At 44.7% G+C, this 25,741-nt stretch overlaps 1 protein-coding gene across 1 annotated transcript in view; it reads left to right on the forward strand.

Moving 5' to 3' along the window:
* The window catches only part of RNF17 (ring finger protein 17), a 3,010,943-nt gene that overhangs the window by 653,908 nt on the left and 2,331,294 nt on the right, over positions 1 to 25,741 (forward strand). Inside the window, exon 12 of the mRNA XM_078657063.1 lies at positions 9,950 to 10,015. Coding sequence (XP_078513189.1) covers positions 9,950 to 10,015 — 66 coding nt within the window. The remainder of the gene's footprint in view (positions 1 to 9,949; positions 10,016 to 25,741) is intronic.

A 25,741-nucleotide genomic window follows, 5' to 3' on the forward strand; every position in this document is an offset into this window, starting at 1 on the left:
TGTTTTGAGAATCTGGAGTGATAGAGGGAGCTAGGCTCGCCATGCTGTATTCCTACCCAGCAAAAGACCCATTAATGCAGTTATTGGTGTTTTGCGTAGCGCCAACACGCTGCCTTCCAGGCACTTCAGTGCGCTTAGATAGCCTGCAACGATTGACGAAACGAGAGGTAGGTACCGCGATCTTGCTTGTGAAGCAGAGACACATTTGTTTAGTTATATGTGGATTTAGTTATTCATTGGTATTCTGTGTGGTGGCGACATGTTGCGCACATACACTTTATAGAGTTTCGAATGGGGGCAGAAAGCACCAGGCTCGTGCTAATCTTTTTGGTAAAGAGACAGGTTTATTTATTTGTTTTTTTTAGCTTTGTATAGCTTCATTACACCACGTAAGCAGTCTGGAGACGGCGAAGGGTAGAATCTGGGCACATTCTATCATTTGCATACAAAAGAAATACATATTTTACATTTCACCAGGGCTGACTTTTGAAATTTGTGTAGCGACTGCATTTTGCCTTAAAGATACTTCAATAAGCAAGAGAGGGATCACTTCACCTACAGAGAGGTCTATCTGGAGAGTTTCTTTAAACACGTCTTCAGTGTATCGTCAACAGTGCTACGTTGTTAGCCCCCGTGAAAGGTAGGAAAACAATGATGAAGGGACAGGCATTACAAATAGGATCACTGCAAGGGTAATTTAATGATGTCTATAGGAGATTGAGTATTCACAAATGCATCAAAGGCTGTAAAACTGTTCTTGGGTACATTGTTTGCATCCATAATGTTGGGTAACTTGGAGTTGAACATGCATTCCAAGTTTCTGACTTTACTTGAGGGAACTGGAGTAGCAGCGAATCAACATTTAATCATACGTGTCTGCACAGTCTGAGCAAGGTTTCTGTATTTACTGTACTGATGCAAAGACAATTTTGGCTTACCAAATGATTTACATGTGGGAGGCTCTCTTTAAAAATGTTGTGATTATCCACATCCTTGAATATTTTGATTTTGTTGTCGGCTTACAAGTGATAACCTAAATTGTAGTTCATCATTTCACTAAGATGGAAAAACAGAGATCATGTGAATCCCGCAGGTCTCTGTAGAAGGCCACAGTTCTTTTGTATGAGCAAAAGTAACTTCTTTTTATCTGTTTTGTACAATTTACTACGAATGACCTAAATGAATGCATAGCTATCGCCTCTGTTGATTGGGAGGTCATGAACCAGGGTTCACTGTGTCTAAGGGTGCCGATCGGTTAGTGAAGATCTAGAACAGAGTCTTGGCACTGGTCCTTGCTGATATTCATTAGGTAATCTTGGCGCTTCTGCGTCGAATTAAGTAAAACTGGAAATTACAGAGAAAGTGTTATTTTTTTTTTGGGTGGGCAGAGATCTGGATGGCGATCACAGTTTTAACAAACATTTGCAATGCAATTGGTCTCGCATTTTTTAAAAAAAAATTTCACTTTTATATAGCGCAAATTTACCCGCAGGTATCTGAGCACTTTAAATCAGCATGCTTATAACAACTAAGACTAGCACTCTATATTACTGCCAACTTTGCTTAGCATAAGCAACAGCTAACCATTCACAAACAATGTTTATATACCAATTGTAAATTAAAGAAAAAAAAATTAATGCAAAGCATTGTCATTTACAATACCAGTAACTCAAACTTTAATGCTGCGAGACCTATTGCATTGCAAATGCTATTTCTTTTTTGCTGGCAAGAGGCGGAAGAAGTACTGTTCTTGTTCCTTGAACCCCCAGGACAGGCACAGGTGTTCTGTAGGGTGGCCCAGACTCCTCCTTGTCTACAATCTTTTCTCTGATCAGGTCCCCAATCTTCGGGACCCAGACAGGTCTTGCGGGAACCGGTTTCACTGCCTCAGTGGCTCTGCATTTTACTTTGCCTAGTAATGCCTGGAATTCATTGAGTTCCTGTAAGACAGCCAAACGATCATTCAAATGGTTTTATATCCGCCACTGTGCTGGCACAATCGAGGTCAGGTACTCACATTCTTGTCCCGAACAGGATCTCATAGGGGCTATGTCCTCCCAAGGATTTACTTGGTATATTGGTTAGTACCCTCTGGTCCCCATATAGGTCATTGACCCAACTACCGCCCACACCTAATACCCTTGCTGTTGAGGATTGCCTTAGGTCTCGGTATTTCCTCTCTACCACCTAATTTCCCTCAGGATGGTAGGTGGAAGAGTACCTCGAGGCCACCCCAATACTTTCCATGGCTTCCTTTTAAGCTCGAGAGCTAATCGCACGGCCACAGTCTGAATGTAACGTGCCAATTGCGTATGGCCCGATAAAGAGTAGCTACATTTTTATAACAGTTCAAGCGTCAGCAGAGCGCTGAGGCCGAACCCATAGAAACCTAGAGCATGAACCTATCTTGGTGGCAAGATTACTTGGAAGCCCCGTCTGAATTTAAGGGGCGGCAGTGATCCAAATAGACAAATGCTAAAGGTTCTGTCATAAATGAATAATTGTCTTTGTGATGGCCGTGCTACGGTGAAGCTTTCATCTGCTGACTGATGTCTCACTTTAAGACATAAGCGTATGGTTGTTTAGATAAACTTGGCCACCAGAATCGCCGCTACAGTAATGAAACTGTAAATGGGACTCCTGCATGTGCGGAGTCCAGACCCTTGTGTGCAGCTAGAATTAAACCTAATCTGTGATCTATGTTTATTATAGCTCTATCCCCCACTCCTGGAAATTGGGCATACAGTGTGTTTTGCACAACTGATTTATAGGAATTGTTATGAGTGGAAAGCCTTTCGGGACTGCAGAGCCGTTCTTTGAGCCATTCACTGCTATGAGTATGTCTCCGTCTATCCTCATGCTGAAACGAGTGATTGCAGTAATGGCCTTGGCAGCTTCATCAGCCAGTGGATTCCCTTCAACGTGTACGCCAACACGCTGATGACTCCAGGTGTGAATAACTTGAACCTGTGGCAGGTATTCTTTCTGCTTTGCCACTTGTTCCCATAACAATGTATGTATAATTGTACAGCCCTTGTAATCTCTAAACTCTAAACTCATTTTGGCCCCAGTAATGAAGATACTCATTATGGGTCTGCACACAATAAAATGAATTGCACACTATCAATTTGGGGAATTGCCGATCTGTATGCTGTATTGCTAATATCAGGGCTTTCATCTCTGCCAACTGCGCTGTACAATCTCCCAGATTGTGTAGTCTTATTGCTGGGATGAAATTTACCATCCTGCTTATATCCCTTCACTATTGCACATGCTGCGTTACACTGCTGTTTCCTTCCTATGGCAGGCTGTGCAGAACCATCACTATTCATGACGTATTCATATTTTTCTAGAGGCAAGATTTCATTCAGGAGAGGATATTCTTGTTCGCACTGCAGGAACGCTTGTGTTTTAAATGTAGAATCAAATTTGATATCTACATCTGTTGCAGTGGGAGAATTAGCCCCTTGTATCCATCGCGGATGCAGTGCTTTTGCATTTGGAATGCTCACTTTGGTAACAGCTTCTAAAGTTGGTACCGGGGTTACGTCAATTATGCATTGCCCCGGTGCTAGTGCTCTTTCTCTCACTACAGCAGTCTGTACTGCGAACAATATTTTTTCAGTTACCGCAAATCGCATTTCAGCATTTGTGTATAAATGTTATTTGTATGCCAACGTGATTGTCTCACCTTCATTGAAAGTGATGTACTTATATCCTGATAAACCCGGGACCACCCAATCACCAAGTTTGTAGAATTCAAATGTGTGCACATATTTGGATGCTGTCATGTCAGCCTGAACTGAACGGAGAGTGTTTGTGTGTTGCTCTGTTCACTGATGTGCTGTGAAAGCAGGTCTGATTAAATCGTCAAAAGGTTTTACTCTTTTTGCATTATCTAGAATGTATGTTCTGCCAAAATTTTGAAATCCTAATATGGATTGCAAACCTTTGAGTCTTTGGAGGTTGCAGTAGGGCACACTTTTCTAAAAAGTTGGCTGCCAGGCTCTTGCCTTTACTTGACCGTTTATATCCCCAAAATAGGACATTGGGATGGGCATTTTTAGATTTCTTGAAATTAATTTTGTAGCCCAAATTTAAAATCCTACAATTATGTTGTTAACCACTTGGATGCTAATGACAAGGTCAGCTCGTCATGGAGTGCCCATTCATTTCAATGGAAATCTAGCATAAATCGCTGACATGCCATAGCATCCAAGTTTAAACTTGCACAAGTGTTCAAGTAATCCATCGTCTTTTAGATAGATGCCACCTACACAGGACACTGCCTCCATTGCTTTTTTGTAATATTTCTGACACTCTTGCAGAGAATAGCCCTGGGCTGTTCTTGTGCCCTTCAGGAAAACGAAGGAAGTGACGTGGAGTGCAGCGGGCAGAAAATGCTGTCAAATATCTGCTGTCTGTAGCTATATTTTGGCAGAAGAATCCATTGGAGAGATCTAATGTAGTTTTTTATTTCTTTTGCACAATGTTATTCCTCAATGCGGCACTGTGTGTGTTTTGATCTGCAAATGTTTGTGTGCATGTGTTCAAATGTGGGTAATATAAAACTAGACAATGTGTTGTCCGGTTTCATTACTGGAAACAAAGGATTGTTCATCAGGGAGGTGCAAGTCTCGATTACACTTCGGTATTCAAGATGGTCTAGAATTTCTTTGACCTGTTTTTTTTTATTGTTATGATATGGTACTGTCTCTGTGGATTTGCAGTAGATTTTAATGGGATTTCATGGTGAGTAGACTCCACGACCCACCCTACATGGTTGCAGTATAATACCGGGGCTAGCTCTAGCGCCCACTCCTGCAAAGTCGGAGAAGGCAGGCAAAATTAAGCTTTCCCTTTTTGGGCAATCCATCACAAACGCAGGCGGCCAATCTTTTTCTGCTAGCTGTATGTCATATACGTATGTCCCAAAAGAGATCTTTAACCTTTCTTGAGATGTCCCCCTCTATCTGGAGTGGAAATTTGTGTAATCGATGTGGAACACAAACTCTCGTATCAGGTGTTTCCACAGTGATGTGTTCATTCAATACTGCTGGCACCAGAAAAGCCTTCAGGTTCTGGCGAGTAACTTCTGCTGTGCTGTCTAGGATCGTCAGAGCCCATTCCCCGTTCAGAAGCTGAGTCCTCAGGACCTGGGCATTTCTAATTTTTGAGCCAGCTACTTTCTTCTTTATGAATTGAGGCTTTGCTTTAGGCTGCTCTTCATGTTTGATAATATAATCTGAATTCCAATGTGTTTCTCTTTTTGTCTTTGGTAGATCTACCCACTTTTGTACTGATCGCCCGTCCCACTCAGTGTTTTGATGAATTTGTGAACCCTGAAAAGAACAATAGGAATGTGTATCAGTGTCCTGATACCCATCAGGTTTCCTTTATATTATCACTACTTCTAAGGTTATACCTCTTGTCAGAGAACTCTCGTTGGGGAGACCCACCCCTCGATCGTGTTATTTTTAGAATTTTAATTTTCCCAATTCTTTTTAGAAGAAGCGGGTCCTCTCTTCGTGTCGTCCTTGTCGGGACTACCCGCCATTTGTGGCTTCTCTGCTTGGATTTCAAAAATGCTGAATAGGTTTCTTCAATATTTTTGGGTAATTTTCGCTTCTTATATAAAGTAGCCATTTTCCCATGGCAACTGTGTATGGCCACTGCTGCTACCTCCCCCTTTATGTTGCTCAGGATGATAGCAGAGACTTGGGCACAGTTACCCATCAGTTTCATTCCCAAGTCCAGGGCAGGACCTGCCCTCTACTCATTCTGTATCTGTTTCAATACCTCTGGAATGACTGCTATGGAAGGGGTACTGTGTATTCTGATGTATATGGCAGGAAAGTTTGTTCCCCATGTGGTACAATCCTCAATCGAGGGAACCATCTCCATTGGCAAGCAAATGGTTAGCATTCTTTGTTTTTCCTGCGGTCCCATATGTTGAAATATTGCTTCCAGCTGTGGAATTTTTTGTGCAATCCAGTACGTAATTTGCTCCAGTTAGGAAAAAATTGTCCCTATTACTGATTTCAGTGTGTGTGGGTTCATTGTAGGTGTGGTCTGATGTGGACCAGCTAGAGCATTTCTAGCAGGTTTGACTGTTTGTCATACGACATGTTCGTATGACAAACTGGACAATGTGTCTGTGTAGCCTGACTATGACTTTGTATATGGCACGGAGTTCATCCACTGGTAGTGTATCTATTTCAGGATGTTAAATGTATGTCGCTAAGACCAGCCGGGTTGTTCTTTCTATACTGATTGGACCGAGTCTCACGGCAGATGTGTGTGGGAGTGTGCCTTTAAACCAGTTTCTGTTTTGCTGGTAAGTGAATGGGAATTCAATGTCTTCGTATGGAATTTATTCATCTGTTGGTTGAACTTCAATGTATGTGTGGAACAATGTAGTATGCCGATATGCAGGCAAGAACTGAACCCAAGAATAGAATACCTCCGATCCGAACACCTAGTGTGCCTCCATCACAAAGGTAACCCAGCCAACTGTTGCAGGCACACAGTGTTCCAACAGCTTGATAGTTACTACATCTTCTTGCCCCAAGCCCGAACCTCCACTCAATGACTCTGGTCATTTTCAGGACAAGAGAAAAAAGATTTATGTGACTATGGGTTTTGCACAATGTGGGAACTTTTTCCCCTCACAAGCTTGTTAAACCTTAAGCTAATACACAGAGTATGTCTGCTCAGCTGAGGCAGGTTTCCCTTCCCACTTGAGACCTCTCTGAAAAGTGTGAGTAGGGCTTTCTGAGAAAGCACGACTGAACAACTCAGATTTCTACTGTTAATATACGAACTGTGGCATCTGTACTTTGTGAAATAGTGTTCCTCTTTTATAGAGAATAGTTATGTTAGAATGTTCTTTTGTAGTGGCTCATGTATTCTATATATTAATCTGTAGAGAATGTTGCTCTATGAATAGAGAAGGCTTCTGTGGCAGTTGTACCTGCTAACCTGAGCCCTTTACACTGCTTTACCTATCTTCCAAATATATTATTAAATACTTCATCAAACTGAAGACTTCTGGCTCCTGTCTTCGATGTGCAGTTCCACTACAAGCAAGACCACTTCACGAACCTAACCCACGTTGGGCACTACGTCGTTTAGTTCCTAGAAATCCCCAGGATCTGCACATTTTGGATAACCTAAACTGAGGGCTTGTTGTCCCAACCGCTTCCAGATACCCCACAGGATATATTAGCTGTTAGACCAGCTAGTTCTAAAGTACCACTACCACCCCCCTGTACCTTACACTGGTGTAGGTAGTCTCTGGAAACCACTGAACAGGACAACTCTGATTTCTCAGGGACTGTGGAAAACAGTACAGAATGTTTCGCTTGGACACTTGTGAATGCTTTTTCTCAGAAAATACACAGGATGGATATTAGACTGTTTCAATAAGCATTTATTGGTCCAGCGACAGCCTTGTGTAAAACATATGTGCTGAGATTATCAGGAGACCGAAGCATACGAAAAAGATTGCTGGTACCAATATAGTAAATAGTAGATACATTTCTACCATATTGCTAATAAGATGAACATAAGCAGTTCAGATAAAAACAGTAGCACTTGCATATTCCTAAAATGTGCGCCCTAAGTAGTTTGCCTAAATGTACCTAGCCTAGATCTGTGCATGTAGATTGTATTTGTGAGTATATATGTAGCCAAGAAACCCCTAGGGTCTTTTATACTAGAGTGGTCACTCCAGGGTTTCTTCTAGAACCGATATGTTTTGAAAACAACCATAAATGTTTTGAGAACAATCATCAATGTTTTTCCAAACAAATGCGATCATTCACAGCTGGCTGTTGGCCAAGGATGAAAAAGTGGTAAGCCTTTTACAGAATAATTATACTGTGCCTGAGGACTTGTTTATGTACGTCTGGTACAGAGATTATGATACAATACAGAGAGCCTGGTGTCGAAGAGATAGGGGTAAGCTACTAGGTAAAAGGTTACTTGTTTAGAATAGTTATTGTCGTGTGGATGGGACAATGTATTTGAAATGGGGTATACATGACAGGGCTATCCTAAAAGACATGACAACACACTATGAATAGATGCTTTCAGGGTAAGTAACACATTCATTATTGATGCATGATACTAGTAGTGAATAGTCACCTTGTAAAGATAGAAGTACCTGGCAATGAATGTTCATGGGGGAAAGAAAGTTACCAGTTTGAATATAGCACATAAAGTGAACCAATGATGGATCACTAGTAAGGGCAAGCAGCCAACAGGCTGCAGCCTTTGCTGTTCAATGCAAATAAGTGAGGTCTCAATTTATGAGATTAGGATGAGTGACTATGTAGGGTACACTGCCATGCCCCATCCATGAAGGGCTACCACTACTGCCTAGTACCCTTTTCTCCCCCAGCTGTATATCATCCCTGAGGTTGCTTAAAAGATTTTGTGTTAATTGTTATTGTGATTTGGAGATTTTCTGTATGGATGCTTATAATACCAAGAACCATTGTCATACTGTGTTCCCCTTCATCAAGTTGCATTGCTTGCTGTGGCTCCCAGCTATTTAAATAGATGCAACATCAAGGTATTGTTCAAAAACTTTACACTTACAGTGACCTGAATCAAGAGCTTTTACTGGAATCTATAAATAGAATTACTTATTTGTTGATTGGAATGCTTGTGTGTGTGAACGCATGAATATTATAAGGCAATGGTTGGATGAATGAATGGATGAGCAAGTGTCAAGACAAATGAATTAGTGACTATGCATGCGTGAATGAGTGGATTTATGAATGTAGACGAGTGAATTCATGACCTGATGAATGTTTAAGTGGATGGATGCATACGCAAGTTCTTACATGGTTGAATGAAAGGAAAGTGCATGTATCAATGAATGGGCGAGTAATTTTGAGTTAGTTGGTGGACAACTGGGCAATATTTACCTACATATGTTTATCTTCCAATATCGTGGTTCACCCAGCAATTTATATAATCCTTCCTCAACCAACACACTCATTTATGCATATATCCACATCATTCATCTAAGCATCAGTTTTTTTCATCAACACGTATGCATATATCTAGGTATTGATGTATCAACTCTAACAACCATTGATCGTTCCATCGCAAAGCTCAGTCATACATTACCCATTTATTGTTGTGCATACATGCTTGTGTACTCACATAGTGTGATTGATTGTATTTGCATGTTCATTTGTGGTCAGCTTGCATTCATCCCCTGTTTTGCTTTTAAGAAAAAGGATTCCTGTTGTGTGCAATGGGTGCCTGCGTGCGTATGTAATCCTGGGAACATTATTACCTTTATGTATGCTACACTGTTTTGGTGTATGGTAGGTGTTGTGCTTATGACTGTGAACTAGGATAAAAGATTGGTGTGCATGGGTATCTGGATGCCTCAGTGGTTGTATTTTTGTTCTGTGTGCATTTGTGTCTGCGTGGCTATTGATTTATGTGCATTTATAGGTTCATGTATACATGTTATTGTGCCTCAGCTTGTGGGCATGGATATATGTTGTGTGTGGGTTGCCTGGGTGCTGATAAGTTGTATGTGTTACTGAGCTATACATCAGCCAGAACTGTTTGCTTTGTATAGGTTTGTTTTGTTCCTATCCAAGTATGTTTCCATTAACTCACAAGCAGTGGGAGTGCTGCTTGAACTTATGTCAGCTACTTTGAGTTCATGCACCAGATGCTGATTTTTGGTATGTTGCGGGGTTCACTCTAACGCTGCTAAAATACTCCACATCCAAACAGTTCAGAAGACCTTGCAGCAGCACAAGTTGTTTTGCCTCGCATGTATATAGACACTCTTTGTAAGTAGAGCTTAACGTCAGTGTGCCGTTTCATAGTGCTCTTTGTTCACTACATTAGGATGTCATTGCTACCTGCATTTATTAATTTTGTCAAAATAGATGTTCTGTATTTTCTTTTACAGAATTCATATGAATAGTGAAGAGATCATCAGTGCCTTAAATCATTTTGGAAAATATGAAAAGGAAAGGTACTTTGAATTTAATATCAATTTGTGTGAAGCCAATACTAACAGCATATGTAATTCAGTAATTAGTATCACCAATAGTGGTAGCAGCCTTGCTAACCAGGCTGATCAGTTTTGTTTTGTTACTGTTTGAGAATGCAGAGTCAATACCATCTTGCAGTCAGGTTAGTCAATGCACATACGAAAATCCTTCTTGTTTTAGAGTAGCATTGCAAATGCCCATATAATTAATTGCCTATTTATGAGGCTCTGAGAAGCATGTAATGTTGGCATATTGTCAGTGACAACTACATGCAACACCAGTGCCTTTACTGATTAACCTGTTTAATGAATGCAGATCTTGAGCTGGGAATATGTAAAAATGGCTTCTGCCTTCTGAAGTTAAGAAATTATGAACACCCTTACCAGGAGCTATGAGTGCTAAATAAGAGAACCAGACCGATTACTTTTGTGACTATCCTTTTAGATTATTTTCCTATCAGTCGTTTGCAGCTGCTACATAAATTGATGTTCGAGGCATATGAGCTGCAGATCACACACTGTGCATAGATCACCATCTAGTGTTGGGCCCGGATGTTTGCATTTTGTTGTTGGCCTGGAAAAGTCTTTGGAAGTCACGAGATAGGTGACTCCTCCTTTGGACTATAGTTCGCATGGGCATCGGGCTCGGATGTGTTTCTCGCTCTCCAGTTTGGACCCGTTACCGATTCTACTTTCGATGCACTATCCTTCACCATTTCTATGGTATTGTTTTCAATCGCGAATCCAAGTCGTCGCGCATCTCTCCAACGTCGACATTCTCGATCCGATCGTCGACTTGGGCCTTGGCATCTGGCTCATGAAGAGGACTCAAAAAGTGTCCTCAATGTGGTTTGATGTTTCCCCACACCGATCTGCATGAGGTGTGTAACCTCTGCCTCTCACCGGAGCACAAGGCTAGAGACTGTGCTGCTTGCGCCTCTTTCCGCTCCAAGAAGACCATTTGGGATCGTCTGGCTCGAAGGGAAATGGCTCGCTCGTCAACATCCATTCCCGACGGCATCTTCCAGAAGGGTGTCGATGTACCCGAACAGGAGCGAATCCAAGAACCCCTCGGCAGCGGCTCCGAATTAGAGGACTCCGAGGTCAAAGAGATCACTCCTGCGCAGCGGGTCGTAAGTAAAGACGTCGACCCTCACTCCCTCCACACACCATCCAAAAAGGCTTCAGTCACACCTACACAGTCTGGCCCAGGTGCACACCGAGAGACTGCTTCCCATGCCCCACTTCCGGGCTCGGCAAAGAAGCCTGTTAAGCCTTCAGGTGACTCTGGCTCGAGTGAGTCTGCCGCCGGTACCGAAACCCGGTCACCGGCACCGAAAAAGAAGCCGCCCTCCTCCTCCGTGCCGGTCGCTGCCTCCACATCCAAGCACTTGGCACCTATATCTACAAGCACGGCCCCATCCACTCCGAAAAAACACTCGGAGCCGAGCAAAAAGCCGCTCCCTAAAAGTTCGGATCCACGTCCTTCGGAGCCGAAAAAGACCTCGGAACCAAGAAAACAACCGGTTCCACAAACAGCCACAGACTGTAAAACATCACGGGTCCAAGCCAAAAGACCACAAAACCAGTCCGGAGTCGGTACCAAAGTCTACTGAACCGAAAAAGTTGGTGACGAAAGATCAGCTTCCATCAGAAGAGATTTTTACATCAGACCCTTGACAAAAAAGTCTTCTAAAAGATCCTAAAACTGGTCAGCTCACCCTAAGTTCGAAGAAGAGACCATTGGATATGCATGCACCGGCTCCACCGCCTAAAAAGAGGGACATTGCCACATCTCCCCTCAGGGTCCCTTCTCCACCACCTCCTCCACTATCTCCCCCACCTCCCCCACCACACCGTTCTCCTACACCATCTCCTCCACCAGGGAACGATGATGACACTTCTGATGAAGGGGAGGGTGCGGATGAGGAGCCATTAGGGGACCATAGTCCACTTTCTTCTCCTGATCCTCAGGACAACTACAACACTCCAGACGTCACTAATGTTCCAAAGGAGGATATCTACCCCTCTAGGCCTTCCCCTCCTGAGGACACAACAGGTTTTAATCAGCTACTTCACAGAGCTGCCCAATACCATGGGGTTAGTTTACACACAGACCCAGTGGAAGAGTATATCCTAATGATCACTTTTGATACCTAACAAAGGACCACTTCTATTTTACCCATGCTAAAAGGGGTCATCAAGCATGCACCTGCCGTGTTTAAAGACCCTTCAAGAGCAAGAGTTATTAACCCCAGGATTGAGAATAAGTATAAAGCTGCCCCTGGGAACCCAGCTTATGTTAAAGGACCAGTACCTTTAGATTCACTAGTAGTTTCCAATGCTAGGAAGAGGGCCAACTCTCAGACATCCAGAGACGCTCCACCTCGATAAACAGTCCAATTAGACGTCTCTGGCAAAAGAACAGTGTCACAAGCAGCTAACATATGGCGTTTCGCCAACACTCAAGCTTTGTTAGCCAGGTACGATAGGGCACATTACGATTAACTTGAGACCCTATCGCAGCACCTACCAGATAAATATAAGAACAGGGCCAATGACCTCACACAAGAGGGAAAGATCATCACTGACACCTCCATTTGTTGCGCTCTGGACGCAGCAGATACAGCCTCCAGAGCCGTCAACACAAGTGTACTTCTGCGTAGACATGCTTGGCTATGCATTTCAGGTTTTAAACCGGAAGTACAAACTTCCATTTTAAACCAGCCATTTGATCAGGAACACTTATTTGGACCTAATGTAGATTCATCACTTTAAAAAATGAAAAAAGACACAGATACAGCCAAATCTATGGGAGCCTTGCAATCGCAAGCTCCCAGACGCTCTTTTTGTCGTTCTTTCTACAAAGGCACCTCCAAAGGCTACTCCTCTGACACCCCTTCCACCTCTTACAAGACTCCCACCCACTCTACATTCACCAAAGGTTACCAAAGAGAAGGCTACAGAGGCAACAACAATAAAGGTAGAGGCAAGACCAACAACACCCGATCTGCCTCAACCCCTACCCAATGACTTCCCTCCGCTCCCCCCAGGCCATTCCACTCCTGTCGGGGAAGAATACGACAGTTCCTTCCTGTCTGGAGCAACATCACCACAGACAGGTGGGTAAGACAAAAAATTCAAACAGGTTACTGTCTAGAACTAATTTTTACCCCCACAAACTTACCACCCAGACAGCACCCAATGTCACTAGAACACTTATCACTGTTATATCAGGAGGTCATCTCTCTCCTGCAAAAACATGCAATAGAACCGGTACCCCTGCTTTAGCAAAACACAGGGGTTTAGTCCCTTTACTGCCTCATTCCAAAGAAGGACAGCTCTCTGAGACCCCTCTGGATCTCAGACCTTTAAACCTGTACTTAAAATCAGACCACTTTCACATGGTCACACTTCAACAGGTCCTTCCTTTACTCGCACAAGGTGATTTCCTTGCCACTCTAGATCTCAAGGACGCCTACTTTCATATTCAAATCCACACCTCTCACATGAAATACCTCCGGTTTGTAGTGGACGGTCAGCATTATCAATTCAAGGTTCTCCCATTCAGAGTCGCCACAGCACCCAGAGTCTTCACCAAGTGCCTAGCAGTTGTGGCGGCTCATCTAAGAAGGCAGCATATTCATGTCTACCCCTAACTAGATGACTGACTCATAAAAGCCAAGTCATACAATCAGTGTGTACACCACACTTAAGCCACAATCCAACTGCTGCACGACTTTGGGTTTACCATAAACCACCCAAAGTCTCACCGACAACGGTCCCACATACAATAATACCTCGGGGTACAATAAATACCTCAAAGGCACGTGCATATCCCAGTCCAACCAGGATAGCAAGCATACAAAGCCTAGTCACAAGGTTTCAGCCGCAACACTTTCTTCCAGCTCGAGTGTTCATGCAACTCATAGGGATGATGGCATCTTGCATATTCATAGTACCTCATGCAAGACTTCAGATGCGCCCCCTACAGGAATGTCTAGAAGATCAGTGGAACAATGCTCAAGGTCAACTTACAGATCTGGTATTGGTCGACGGTTGCACGCATCGCTCTCTGCATTGGTGGAACACCAAAAACCTTTCCAAGGTGCAACCGTTTAAGAGCCAGTTCCACAGATTGTACTAACAGCGGACGCATCGCTCTCCGGATGGGGAGCTCATCTTTTGCATCATACCATGCAGGACACGTGGACACCCCAACAAAAATTGCTCCACATCAATCATCTAGAGTTACTAGCCATGTTTGATTGGTTCAGATGCTCCGTCCATCACCACTCCTTTTTGTACCGCTTTGGCCGCCATAAGTGTGGCAGGGTATGCTCAGACGTGAGTCCCTTGCTCACTTTGCCACTGGATTCAAGCAAGCCGGGCTGAAGACGGCTGGAATGCCAGAAACCGGTCCTCGGAAGCTTGTTTCCGGTCCAGGGAAGGCATGGTATGGCAGTTCGGGCTGGAGTGTTCCCATGAGGCACAGGGTCAGACTGATTTGCATATAGCCATGTCTGAACTGGGGTGGCAGAGTGGGCTAAAGAACGGTGATGGATCAAACCCAGATCTTTTGACTGTGTGTGAGTGTTTGATTGGTTCAGATGCTCCGTCCATCACCACCCCCTTTTGTACCACTAGCCATATTCCTAGCACTGAAGTCGTTCCAGAAACACATTCTGGGCAAAGCTGTCCTAGCCCGCACGGACAATATGACAGCATTGTATTACATACAAAAACAGGGCGGAACACACTCTCTGCAACTCTCCAAACTAGCACAAAGCATGTGGAGATGGGCTATTCCTCAAAACATGTTTCTCCTAGCCCAACATGTTCCAGAACACTATAGCAGTTCTGTTAAGTCTTGGAACGCAACAGACTCACGAGTGGGAACATCATCCGCAAGTTCTCAACCATTTTTCCAGTTGTGGGGGCACCCAGAGATAGATCTCTTCGCCACACACAAAAAAGCAAAATGCCCACGCTTCGCTGCCCGGTATCCACACCCATTGTCCAATGCAATATGGATGAATTGGTCAGGCAGATTTGCGTACGCTTTTCCGCCTCTCCGACTCATTCCACTGGTGGTGCACAAACTGCAGCAACACTCACTGACCCTCATCCTAGTTGCTCCAACATGGGCCAGACAACCATGGTACACCACATTACTGGAACTATCTGTAGTCCCGCACCAAAACCTACACCTCTCTCCACATATCCTAACCCAGAGCCATGGAGAGATCAGACACCCAGATCCAGCACAGCTCAACCTAGCGTTCTGGCTCCTGAAGTCCTAGAGTTTGGTTACCTTTACCTTCCCCCTGATTGCATCAAGGATGCTAGACGCCCCGCCACTAGAGCTTGCTATGCAGCCAAGTGGAAACGATTTGTTATATACTGCAACAATAACATCATTAACCCCTTAGATGTGTCAATCCAACACATCATAGGTTACCTACTACATCTCCAAAGGTCTAACCTAGCATACACATCTATTAGGTTACACCTTGCTGCTATAGCAGCCTATTTACAAAACCGACAACATTTGTCACTATTCAGAGTACCTGCCATCAAAGCTTTTATGGAAGGACTCAAAAGAATAATTCCACCCAGGGTACCACCCTCACCTGTATGGAACTTAAATATTGTGCTCACAAGACTAATGGGTTCTCCATTCGACCCCCTGCATAAATGCGAATTGCAATTTCTCACATGGAAAGTTGCTTTCCTAGTGGCCGTCACCTCCCTTAGAAGAGTTGGTGAACTGCAAGCACTTACTATTTAAGAACCATTTTTACAACTCCATCATAATAACGTGGTTCTCAGGACAAACCCAGAAGTTCTTCCTAAAGTTATTTCTCCCTTTCATCTTAATCCGTCTGTAGAGTTGCCAATATTCTTCTCGCAACCACAAACAGTCGCAGAAAGAGCTCTTCATACCCTAGACGTGAAAAGAGCACTCCTTTATTATATTGACGGAACAAAACCTTTTCGTAAAACTCAACAACTTTTTGTATCCTTTTCACCACAACCTAAAGGCAATCCTATATCAAAAGCTGCAATTGCAAGGTGGATTGTCAAATGCATACAAATTTGCATCAAAAAGCAAAACATACAATATCTTTACCCCCTAAAGCCCACTCTACCAGAAAAATAGGGGATTCAATGGCTTTCTGCAAAACACCTAAAATTGTAGGTCACTGCCACTCTACCTCCTCTAGAATCTCAAAACATGAACAGGTAGTTTGTGTACTTGCCTATAGCTGCCAAGTCTTCAGTTTGCGTCTCTGATATTTCTGTGTTTTTGGGGTGCTTACTTGTGTTTTTTTTAATACCTTCTATGTGACCACTTGAGTAAAATTGTATCTCAGTATCGTCAGTTGTGTTTTTTCTGCAATATAATGGCTTTGAAATAGTGTAGGAAGCTGGTTCTATATATTCTATACCCAAGTAAGGTATAGTCTGCTCAGAGTCCAATGCCTTACTCTTTATTTGTGGTAGTATGGATGAGCAGTAAAGCTTTATTAGAGGGTAGTGTTAAGCATCTATTGTACACAATCAGGCAAGAAATTATGTCACACACGCAAAGACTGAACTCCTGACTAATTGTATCAAAAATATTTCTTTATTGTATTTCACCATGATATGCCTAGATATCACACGGGGCCATTTCCTCGATAAAAATTAAGTAACAGTGTTCGAGGCATATGAGCTGCAGATCACACACTGTGCATAGATCGCCATCTGGTGTTGGGCCCGGATGTTTGCACTTCTTGTTGTATTGGAAAAGTCTTTAGAAGTCACAAGATAGGTGACTCCTCCTTTGGTACACAGTTCGGATGGGCATCGGCTCCATCTTCAGATAGTTTTTTTTCCGCCATCGGGCTCGGATGTGTTTATCTGGCTCCAGTTCGGTGCCGTTACCGATCCAACTTTCGACGCGCAATCCTTCACCCTTTTCTCCAGTATTGTTTTGATCGCGATCCCTAGTCGACACGCATCTTTTCAAGCTCGAAGTCTTCGATTCCGGTCCTTGACGAAGGCCTTCAGTCCTACCTACGCCATTACATCTGGCTCATGGAAAGGACTCCCTTTAAAAAGTGTCCTCTATGTGGATCGAAGTTTCCACACACAGATCTTCATGAGGTGTGTAACCTCTGCCTTTCACCGGCGCACGAGGCCAGAGACTGTCCAGCTTGTGCCTCTTTCCGCTCCAAGAAAACGATTCGGGATCGTCGAGCTCGAAGAAGCATGGCTCGCTAGTCCACATCCATTCCCGACGACATCTTCCAGGAGGGTGTCGATGTACCAGAGCAGGAGCGGATCGAAGAAGGCCTCGTCGGCGCCTCTGAAGCCGATAACTCCGACGTCGAAGACATCACTCCAGGGCAGCATGTCGTAAGTACCAAAGGCTTTGGTCACACTTTCACTTTCGGGCCTAGGTGCACACCGGGACAATACTTCTCACGCCCCGCCTTCGGGTCCAAAGAAGTTGACAAATGAGCCTTCAGGCCACTTGGGGTTGAGTCAGCCTGGCCGAAACCAAAACCCCGGCACCCAAAAAGAAGCTGTCGTCCTCCTCCTTGCCGGCCACTAGCTCTACATCCATGCACTCGGCACGAAACCTACTGAGACTGACCCCTCGACTCCGAATAAGAAATTGTAACCAGTTCCAAAGAGAACGGACTCTCAAACTTCAGCACCGAAAAAACCCTTGGAGCCGAAAAAATAACCAGTTCTGTGGGCTCCTTCAGAGACTAAAAAAACCTCACGCTTCTAAGCCAAAAGAACCCAAATCCACTCCGGATTTGGTGCCACGTAAACCTTTGGAACCGAAAACACCGACACCAAAAGAGCAGCCTACACCAGAAGAGCTTTTTCGACCGGATCCCACCCAAAAAAACTCTTCTAAAAGACCCCAAAATAGGTCAACTGACTCTCAGTTCCAGAAAGAGACCAATGGACATGCCTCTACCTGCTCCGTCTCCACGAAAGAAGAGACATTGCAACATCTCCTCTCAGACTCCCTTCTCCACCTCCTCCTCCACCTCCCCAACACTCCCCTACTCCATCTCCACTCCCTTCACCCTCTCCTCCACCACAGGATGTTGATGACACCTCTGACGACGAGGGGGAGGGTGCAGACGATGAACCACTAGAGGATCCTAGGCAACCTTACACCCAGGACCCATGGAACGATTATAGTACACCAGATGTCCCTGATGTACCACAAGATAAAATCCATTCCTCTAGACCTTCACCTCCAGAGGACACCATGGGTTTCAACCAGCTCGTTCACAGAGCTGCACAATACCATGGGGTAGATCTACATACAGAACCTGTCTAGGAGGATTTCTTAATGGACACATTCGATACATCTCAAAGGTCCACTTCTGTTCTATCTATGTTAAAAGGAGTAATTAAATACGCACCTGAGGTTTTCAAAGATCATGTTAGGGCTAGGGTTATTAACCCCAGAATAGAGAAAAAATATAAATCTGCCCTCGCAGACCCTGTTTACATCAAGGGACAAATACAATTGGATTCCTTAGTGGTCTCCTATGCCAGAAAGAGGGCCAACTCACAAACGTCAGGCGATTCTTTGCCTCCCGACAAGGAATCAAAACTCTTGGACGCTTCTGTTAGACGTAAAGCGTCACAAGCAGTCAACATATGGCGAACCGCAAACACACAAGCATTGCTGGCTAGATACGATAGGGCACACTGACGAGCTAGAGAGCCTATTGCAACACCTTCCTGACAAATACAAGACCAAAGCCAATGACCACAATCAAGAGGGTAAACTGATAACAAACACCTCCATTCGTTGCACGCTAGATGTGGCAGACACCGCCTCCCGAGCCATTAACACAAGTGTCCTACTACGTAGACATGCATGGCTACGCATTTAAACCAGAAGCCCAAACTACCATACTTAACCAGCCGTTTGATCAAAACCACATATTTTGACCTGCCGTAGACTAATCTGTAGAAAAGATGAAAAAAGACACCGACACGGCTAAATCAATGGGAGCCTTGCAATCGCAAGCTCCCAGACGTTCTTTTCGCTGCTCCTCTTACAAAGGCACCTCCAGAGGCTGTTCCTTTGACAACCGCTCCACGGCCTACAAAACTCCCACCCAGACCTCATTTACCAGAGGTTATCACAGAGGAGGCTACAGAGGCAATAATAACAAGGGTAGAGGCAAAACCAACAATACTCACTCCACCTCCACCCCAACGACTTTGCTCCACTCCCCCCGCACCATTCCACTCTGGTCGGGGGAAGATTGCTACAATTCCTATCTGTCTGAAACAACATCACTACCGACAGGTGGGTCAGACAAATCGGTCAATCTGGTTATTGTCTAGAACTCACTTCTGCCACCCAAACATACTATCCAGATAGCGTCCATTGTCAACAGAACATTTATCGCTGCTAAAGCAAGAGGTACTTTCCCTCCTACAAAAATATGCAATAGAACCAGTTCCCCTGCACCAACAAAACACAGGAGTTTACTCCCTGTACTTCCTTATACCAAAAAAGGACGGATCTCTGAGACCCATCTTGGACCTCAGCCCCCTAAACCTTTACATACAGTCAGACCATTTTCACATAGTCACACTTCAACAGGTCCTTCCTCTTCTCACACAAGGTGATTTCCTTGTCACCCTAGACCTCAAGGACGCCTACTTCCATATTCCCGTTTACATCTCTCACAGGAAATATTTGAGGTTTTTAGTGGACGGTCAGCATTACCAATTCAAAGTACTCCCGTTTGGAGTCACCACAGCACCCAGAGTCTTCACCAAATGTCTGGCAGTAGTTGCGGCTCACCTAAGAAGACCGCAAATTCACGTCTTCCCATACTTGGACGACTGGCTCATAAAAGCCAAGTCATACAATCAGTGTGTACACTGATTGTATGACAGATAGATCTCTTGGCCACACAGGAAAACACCAAATGCCCAAGCTTTGCTGCCACATAGCCACACCCATTGTCCAAAGGCAATGAGATATGGATGAGTTGGTCAGGTAAATTTGCGTACGCTTTAAGTCGCCTCTCCCACTCATTCCACTGTTGGTGCGCAAACTGCAGCAATACCCATTGACTCATCCTAGTTGCTCCTGTATGAGCCAGACAACCTTGCTACACCACATTACTGGACCTATCTGTAGTCCTGCACCAAAAACTACATCTCTCCCCACGCTTCTTAACCCAGAACCATGGAGAGATCAGACACCCTGACCCAGCACAGCTCAACCTTGCGATCTGTCTCCTGAGGTCTTAGTTTGACTACCTTAACCTTCCCCCTGACTGTATGAACATCATCGGAGAAGCTAGACGCCCCACCACTAGAGCTTGCTATGCAGTCAAGTGGAAAAGATTTGTGATATACTGTAACAACACCATCAATCCTTTAGATGCATCTATTCAACACATCATAGTTTATCTACTACTTCTCCAAAGGTGTAATCTAGCATACACATCTATTAGGTAACACCTCGCAGCCATAGTAGCCTACTTACAAACCAGATGACATTTGTTGCTATTCAGAGTACCTGCCATTAAAGCGTTTATGGAAGGCCTCAAAAGAATAATTCCTCCCAGGGTACCACCATCCCCTGTGTGGAATTTAAACATTGCTCTCACAATACTAATGGGCCCTCCATTCGAACCTCTGCACAAATGCGAGTTACAATTTCTTACATGGAAAGTCGCTTTCCTTGTGGCCATTACTTCCCTTAGAGTCAGTGAGCTACAGGCACTAACTATTCAAGAACCATTTTTACAACATGCGGGACATATCAACACGATGGCCAAAATCTGCCAGATTTCATTTGAACTACCTAAGAAACCTGAAACCTTTCCTCGACCCCCCCCCAGATCTAAAATCGGTAATTCAGGCTCTAGTTATCTCCAGGCTAGAATATGGTTGCTTCACCCTCGCTGGCCTACCTAAGACCTCTCTGGCACCCTTGAAAGCCTGCCTCAACGCCGCTGCCAGACTTTTAACTGGCTCTAAGAAGTTCAACCATATCTCACCCCACATTAAAGCTCTGAACTGGCTTCCGCTTAAGGCCAGAATCCAATTTAAGCTGGCTTGCATCACCCACAAAGTTCTCTACTCCAAGTCCCTTGCTTTTATCGCACAGAAACTTGTTTTATCTGGCAGAGCTAGAAACTCCCTGTCCGCCAGAGCCCTTTTACTCCAACCTGCACGCTTCAAGAAAAAAAGAACGTACAATCGGGCTTTCTCCGGAGCCGCACCAAGAATATGGAACTCACTCCCACCTGCCATCAGAAGAATACCGTCTCTAGCGCACTTTAAAAAGGAGACCAAAACTTTCCTAAGGGGCCCCTCTCCTTTTGTTACCCACCCTGCCCTTCCGAACAATCTTCCAGAGTGCTGAGACTGCTTTTCTAACTTATTGTATCATTTTGTTCCTATCCAAATAGTTAGTCGGATATTATGATTGTTTGTCTTGCCATGTACTGTATCTGTCTGTGTTCCCTATCCCTTCTACTCCCCCCCCCCCCCTTTTTGTCCTGTTATCCCATCCGATACTACTGTAAAGCGCTCGGATACCCTCACGGGTCTGGTTCGCGCTCTATAAACCAATAAAGAAATAAATAAAAGTAGTTCCCAGAACAAATCCAAAATGCGTCCATAAGGTTATTTCTCCCTTTCATCTCAGTCTGTGGAGTTGCCAATATTTTTTTCGCAACCACAAACCGTCGCAGAAAGATCTCTTCATACTCTAGACATCAAAAAAGCACTCCTTTATTACATTGACAGAACAAAACCTTTTCGCAAACCTTTTGTGTCCTTCTCACCACCACATAAAGGCAATCCCATATCAAAGTCTGGAATTGCAAGGTGGATTGTCAAATGCATACAAATTTGCTATCATAAAGCAAAACTTACATTATCTATTCCCCCTAAAGCCCACTCTACCCGTAAGATAGGGGCTTCAATGGCATTTTTTGGGAACATTCCCGTAGATGATTTCTGCAAAGCAGCCACATGGTCTACACCGCACACATTTACAAAGCACTATTGTATAGATGTGCAAGCAAAACAACAAGCTACTGTGGGCCAGGATGTACTCAAAATACTAATTCAAACAACTGCAACAGATACTGGTGGTCACCGCTAAAGAAGGGGTACTGTTATGCAATCAATGCACAGTGTGTGATCTGCAGCTCATATGCCTGGAACGGAAAATGGTACTTACCAGTATGCATCTGTTCTTGGCATTTAGAGCTGCAGATCCACACACGCCCACCTACCCCTCGGCTACCTTTATCTGTTCCAGTATCATCTTACTTGGATACAGCATACATGGGCATCTTCTCTGTTTGTCACAAAACTCCATTTCCCTGCTGGTGAAAAAATAACCTGAAGATGGAGCCGATGCCCATGGGCACTATGGACCAAAGGAGGAGTCGCCAATCTTGTGACTTCTAAAGACTTTTCCAATATCACAAGTAGAAACATCCGGGTCCAACACCAGATGGCGATCTATGCACAGTGTGAGAATCTGCAGCTCTACATGCCAAGAACAGATGCATATTGGTAAGTAGCATTTTCCTTCTCTCAAAACAGTTTCTTAGGTTTTCATACACCCTTAAAATGTTTTGCAGAGGAAAACAGCCACTGCAATCCTATCGGGAAAAATAGGGTTAACGTTTTTCAGGTAAGTAAATGGTCTTGAGGGTTGAGTTTCTAGGATTAGAACAAGGGTTCCCCCCAGGGTCAAGGATGCACTCCAAAAAGAACCCTCAGCGACACAAGGGACTCCGGGTCCAGAGTGTGGAGGCCCACTGTTAGCCTATGGGGTAGGGGGGCAGTTGGTTGGTGTATGCTTATGAGCAGGCCACAAGGTTAAGGGAGGAAAGCTCCTAGAAGTTAGCTCAGGGCAGAGGTGGATCCAAGATAGCACACAAGCTGCACCCACAACAGCACAGGGGTGCTGGGTGCTGGATCAACATCTGGAGCACTGTTGGTTTCAATAGGGAAGCTCCTGTCAGAACAAACACTGCAGGCGCGGGCAGGAAGATCCTCTGGAGATGACTACTAGATGGAGAGGTAATTTGTTTTGTCGAGGGATGCGGGGACACCGTTTCTTGCGCCACCGAAGGCCTCGGGGCATTGGGTGCAGGGGTGTCTTTTGGTGTCTGGTTTTTCTTACCGGCTCTGGTTGCTGTCGGGTGGACTCTTTAGATAGAGGCTGCAGTCATTGTTGAGAGGCTTTTAGGTAGGTCAGGGATCACCAGAGGTCAGGATCACTGGGGAGACCTCTTCGTGGCGTTGGGTGCAGACTCGTGGATTTGGCCTGCAATCCACTGCCTGTGGCCTAGGTAAAAACCCATCTAGCAAAGTGTCCTAGACCACAGGTGAGGATACAGTTGCTAGAGCACTGTACCCCTACATTGTTGAATTCCATTCGTAGACATTGTAAGTGCAGTAAAGCCATTAAGAGTATATGGTCTGGTTGGTCATTACGAACGCCACAGCTCCATAATTGCTTTACTAAAATCTGGTAGCAAATTTCTCAGCACATTAAACCAACACTGATGCCAATATGTGATTTAATGCAAAATGCACTCAGAGGGCACTCTGAGTACATCTTGGAGATGGCCCCTGAAACGACTAGCCCTGGTGTGGGTACTGAATGGCTGTCCGCCATTTGCTGCCACCAGACAGGTTTCTGGACCCTGGGTAGAATGCCTCCACTCTCTGGGTGCAGAAAGAAAGGCCATCCTGGGCAGAGGCGTCATGCCTCCTCTCCCAGGATGGGCTGCGTTCACGAAGGGGAAGGTTCATAGGCCTGCCATCTTCGTGACCTGTTCATGCTTTTTGCTGTGCCCCCAGCAACTGGCTCGCACCGGTTCTGACCCTCATTTTGCACGGGAGTATGATTGACAAATTGACAATGGTAAGTACCTTGTTACCTCCACAATTGACTACTTGGGTACCCTTGTAAGTCCAATGTATATGGTTCTAAGGTACCCAGGGCATAGATACACCAGGGGTCTCCCTTGGGGTGCAGCATGTATTATGCCACCCATGAGAGACAACTCAAACTGTGACTAGCCTGCCATTGCAGCCTGTGCGAGTGGGTGCTTGCGCCCCTCACCACAGATATGTTTCCTTTATATCTGAGGTCACTACACTTCAAATAAAAGTCACTCTAATGGCAGGCCATTCAGTCCTGAGGGTAGGGTGCTTGGTTACAAGTGTGGGGGTGCCCTTCATGAGCATGGCACCCCTACAAACCCCAGAGTCAATTCTTCAGGCTTTCTAAGTGCGTTCAGCCATTTAATACATATAGTGGACATCAAGTCAATTACGAGATGTCTAACTATATATTGGCTGCACCAAAAGCGGTCATGTTTGTTATCAAATATGTTGGAATCCTACCCAAACATCTGAAAGAGACACGTTAGGGATAGGTTCCTTACCTTAGATTCCTTACCTTCGAATATTCCCAGGCGTCAGACTGGATCCGAAAAGTTTTTCGTCAGCAGTACCCCTACGCATCGGTAGGTGGCGTCGTGGGGCTCCACGTCCGTCGCTGGCGTTGTAAGCGCCGAGATGACGTCACGGAGACTACTTAGGCGCCACCCATGCGCACTGACGTCAGTTGTTTCTTTGTCCGCGCCAGCAAGCGCAGATCCCGTTCGAGCACGTACCCTAGTCACTTTTTGCCAAACTGTTTTGGGACTTTTGTCTCTACTTCTTTTGAGTACTCGACTACTGGTGCCACGTAGGGATGCCTGGATTTAAATCCTGCGGGGTCTGTTGCCGTACGATGTTGGTGCCCGACCCCCACGGCGTTTGTCTCTACTGTCTGGAGCCCGACCATGACTCACGGTCATGTTCCGACTGTCTGGCCATGGCTCCAAAGGCTTTGCGGGAGCGGTCCCGAAAGCTGCTAGAAGCCAGGCAGTCATCTCCGCGCCGTTCGAGGTCCAGGGGCCGCTCAAGTGACCACCCGCGGAGCCATCACCATCGCTCCTCGGGGTATAAGTCTTCACCCTCTGAATCGGGTAAGAGACGTCACAAGAAAAAGTCAAAGAAGCGTTTTCGCTCTCCGACGTCCCCCTGTCGGTCTCTGGACCCGGACGAGGGGGCTAGGGTTTCATCCGCTACAGCTCCGTTGGAGCCCAGGAGTCTGTAAGAAAGTGGCTCTGTATATACTGGACCAAAGTAAGGTACATTATGCACAGAGTCCACAGTCCCCAGAGGTATGGCAGAGGCTAAAGTTAGATATAACCTTACTCTCTAAAGTGGTAGCTTGGTCGAGCAGTAAGGCAGTATCGGAGGACAGTGTAAAGCATTTGTTGTACACACTCAGTCAGCAAATGGTCTCACGCACTCAAGAACTGAACTGTAGGCCAATTGTTTTGTATATAAAAATATATAGATACTTTATTTTAGAACCAAAGTAGGTATCCTAAATACTTTCTCAGAATGAGATGTTGCAATTGAATACTTTCAAATAGCAGTTGACTTTTAAATGCAATAGCTAGTTGTTGCAATATGGAACACAAGTTTAAACACAATTTATCATTGAGCTCAATGGACGTTTTCAAGTAAATGCAATAAAATTACTTTACAATAGTTTTTCTTCACTCAGGGCTGTATCCTGGGTTCAGCCCTGGTGCATTTCCTGTAAACAGTGAAAGAAAT

This window comes from Lissotriton helveticus, chromosome 8 (genome assembly GCF_964261635.1).
Source record: "Lissotriton helveticus chromosome 8, aLisHel1.1, whole genome shotgun sequence".
Lineage (NCBI taxonomy): Eukaryota > Metazoa > Chordata > Amphibia > Caudata > Salamandridae > Lissotriton > Lissotriton helveticus.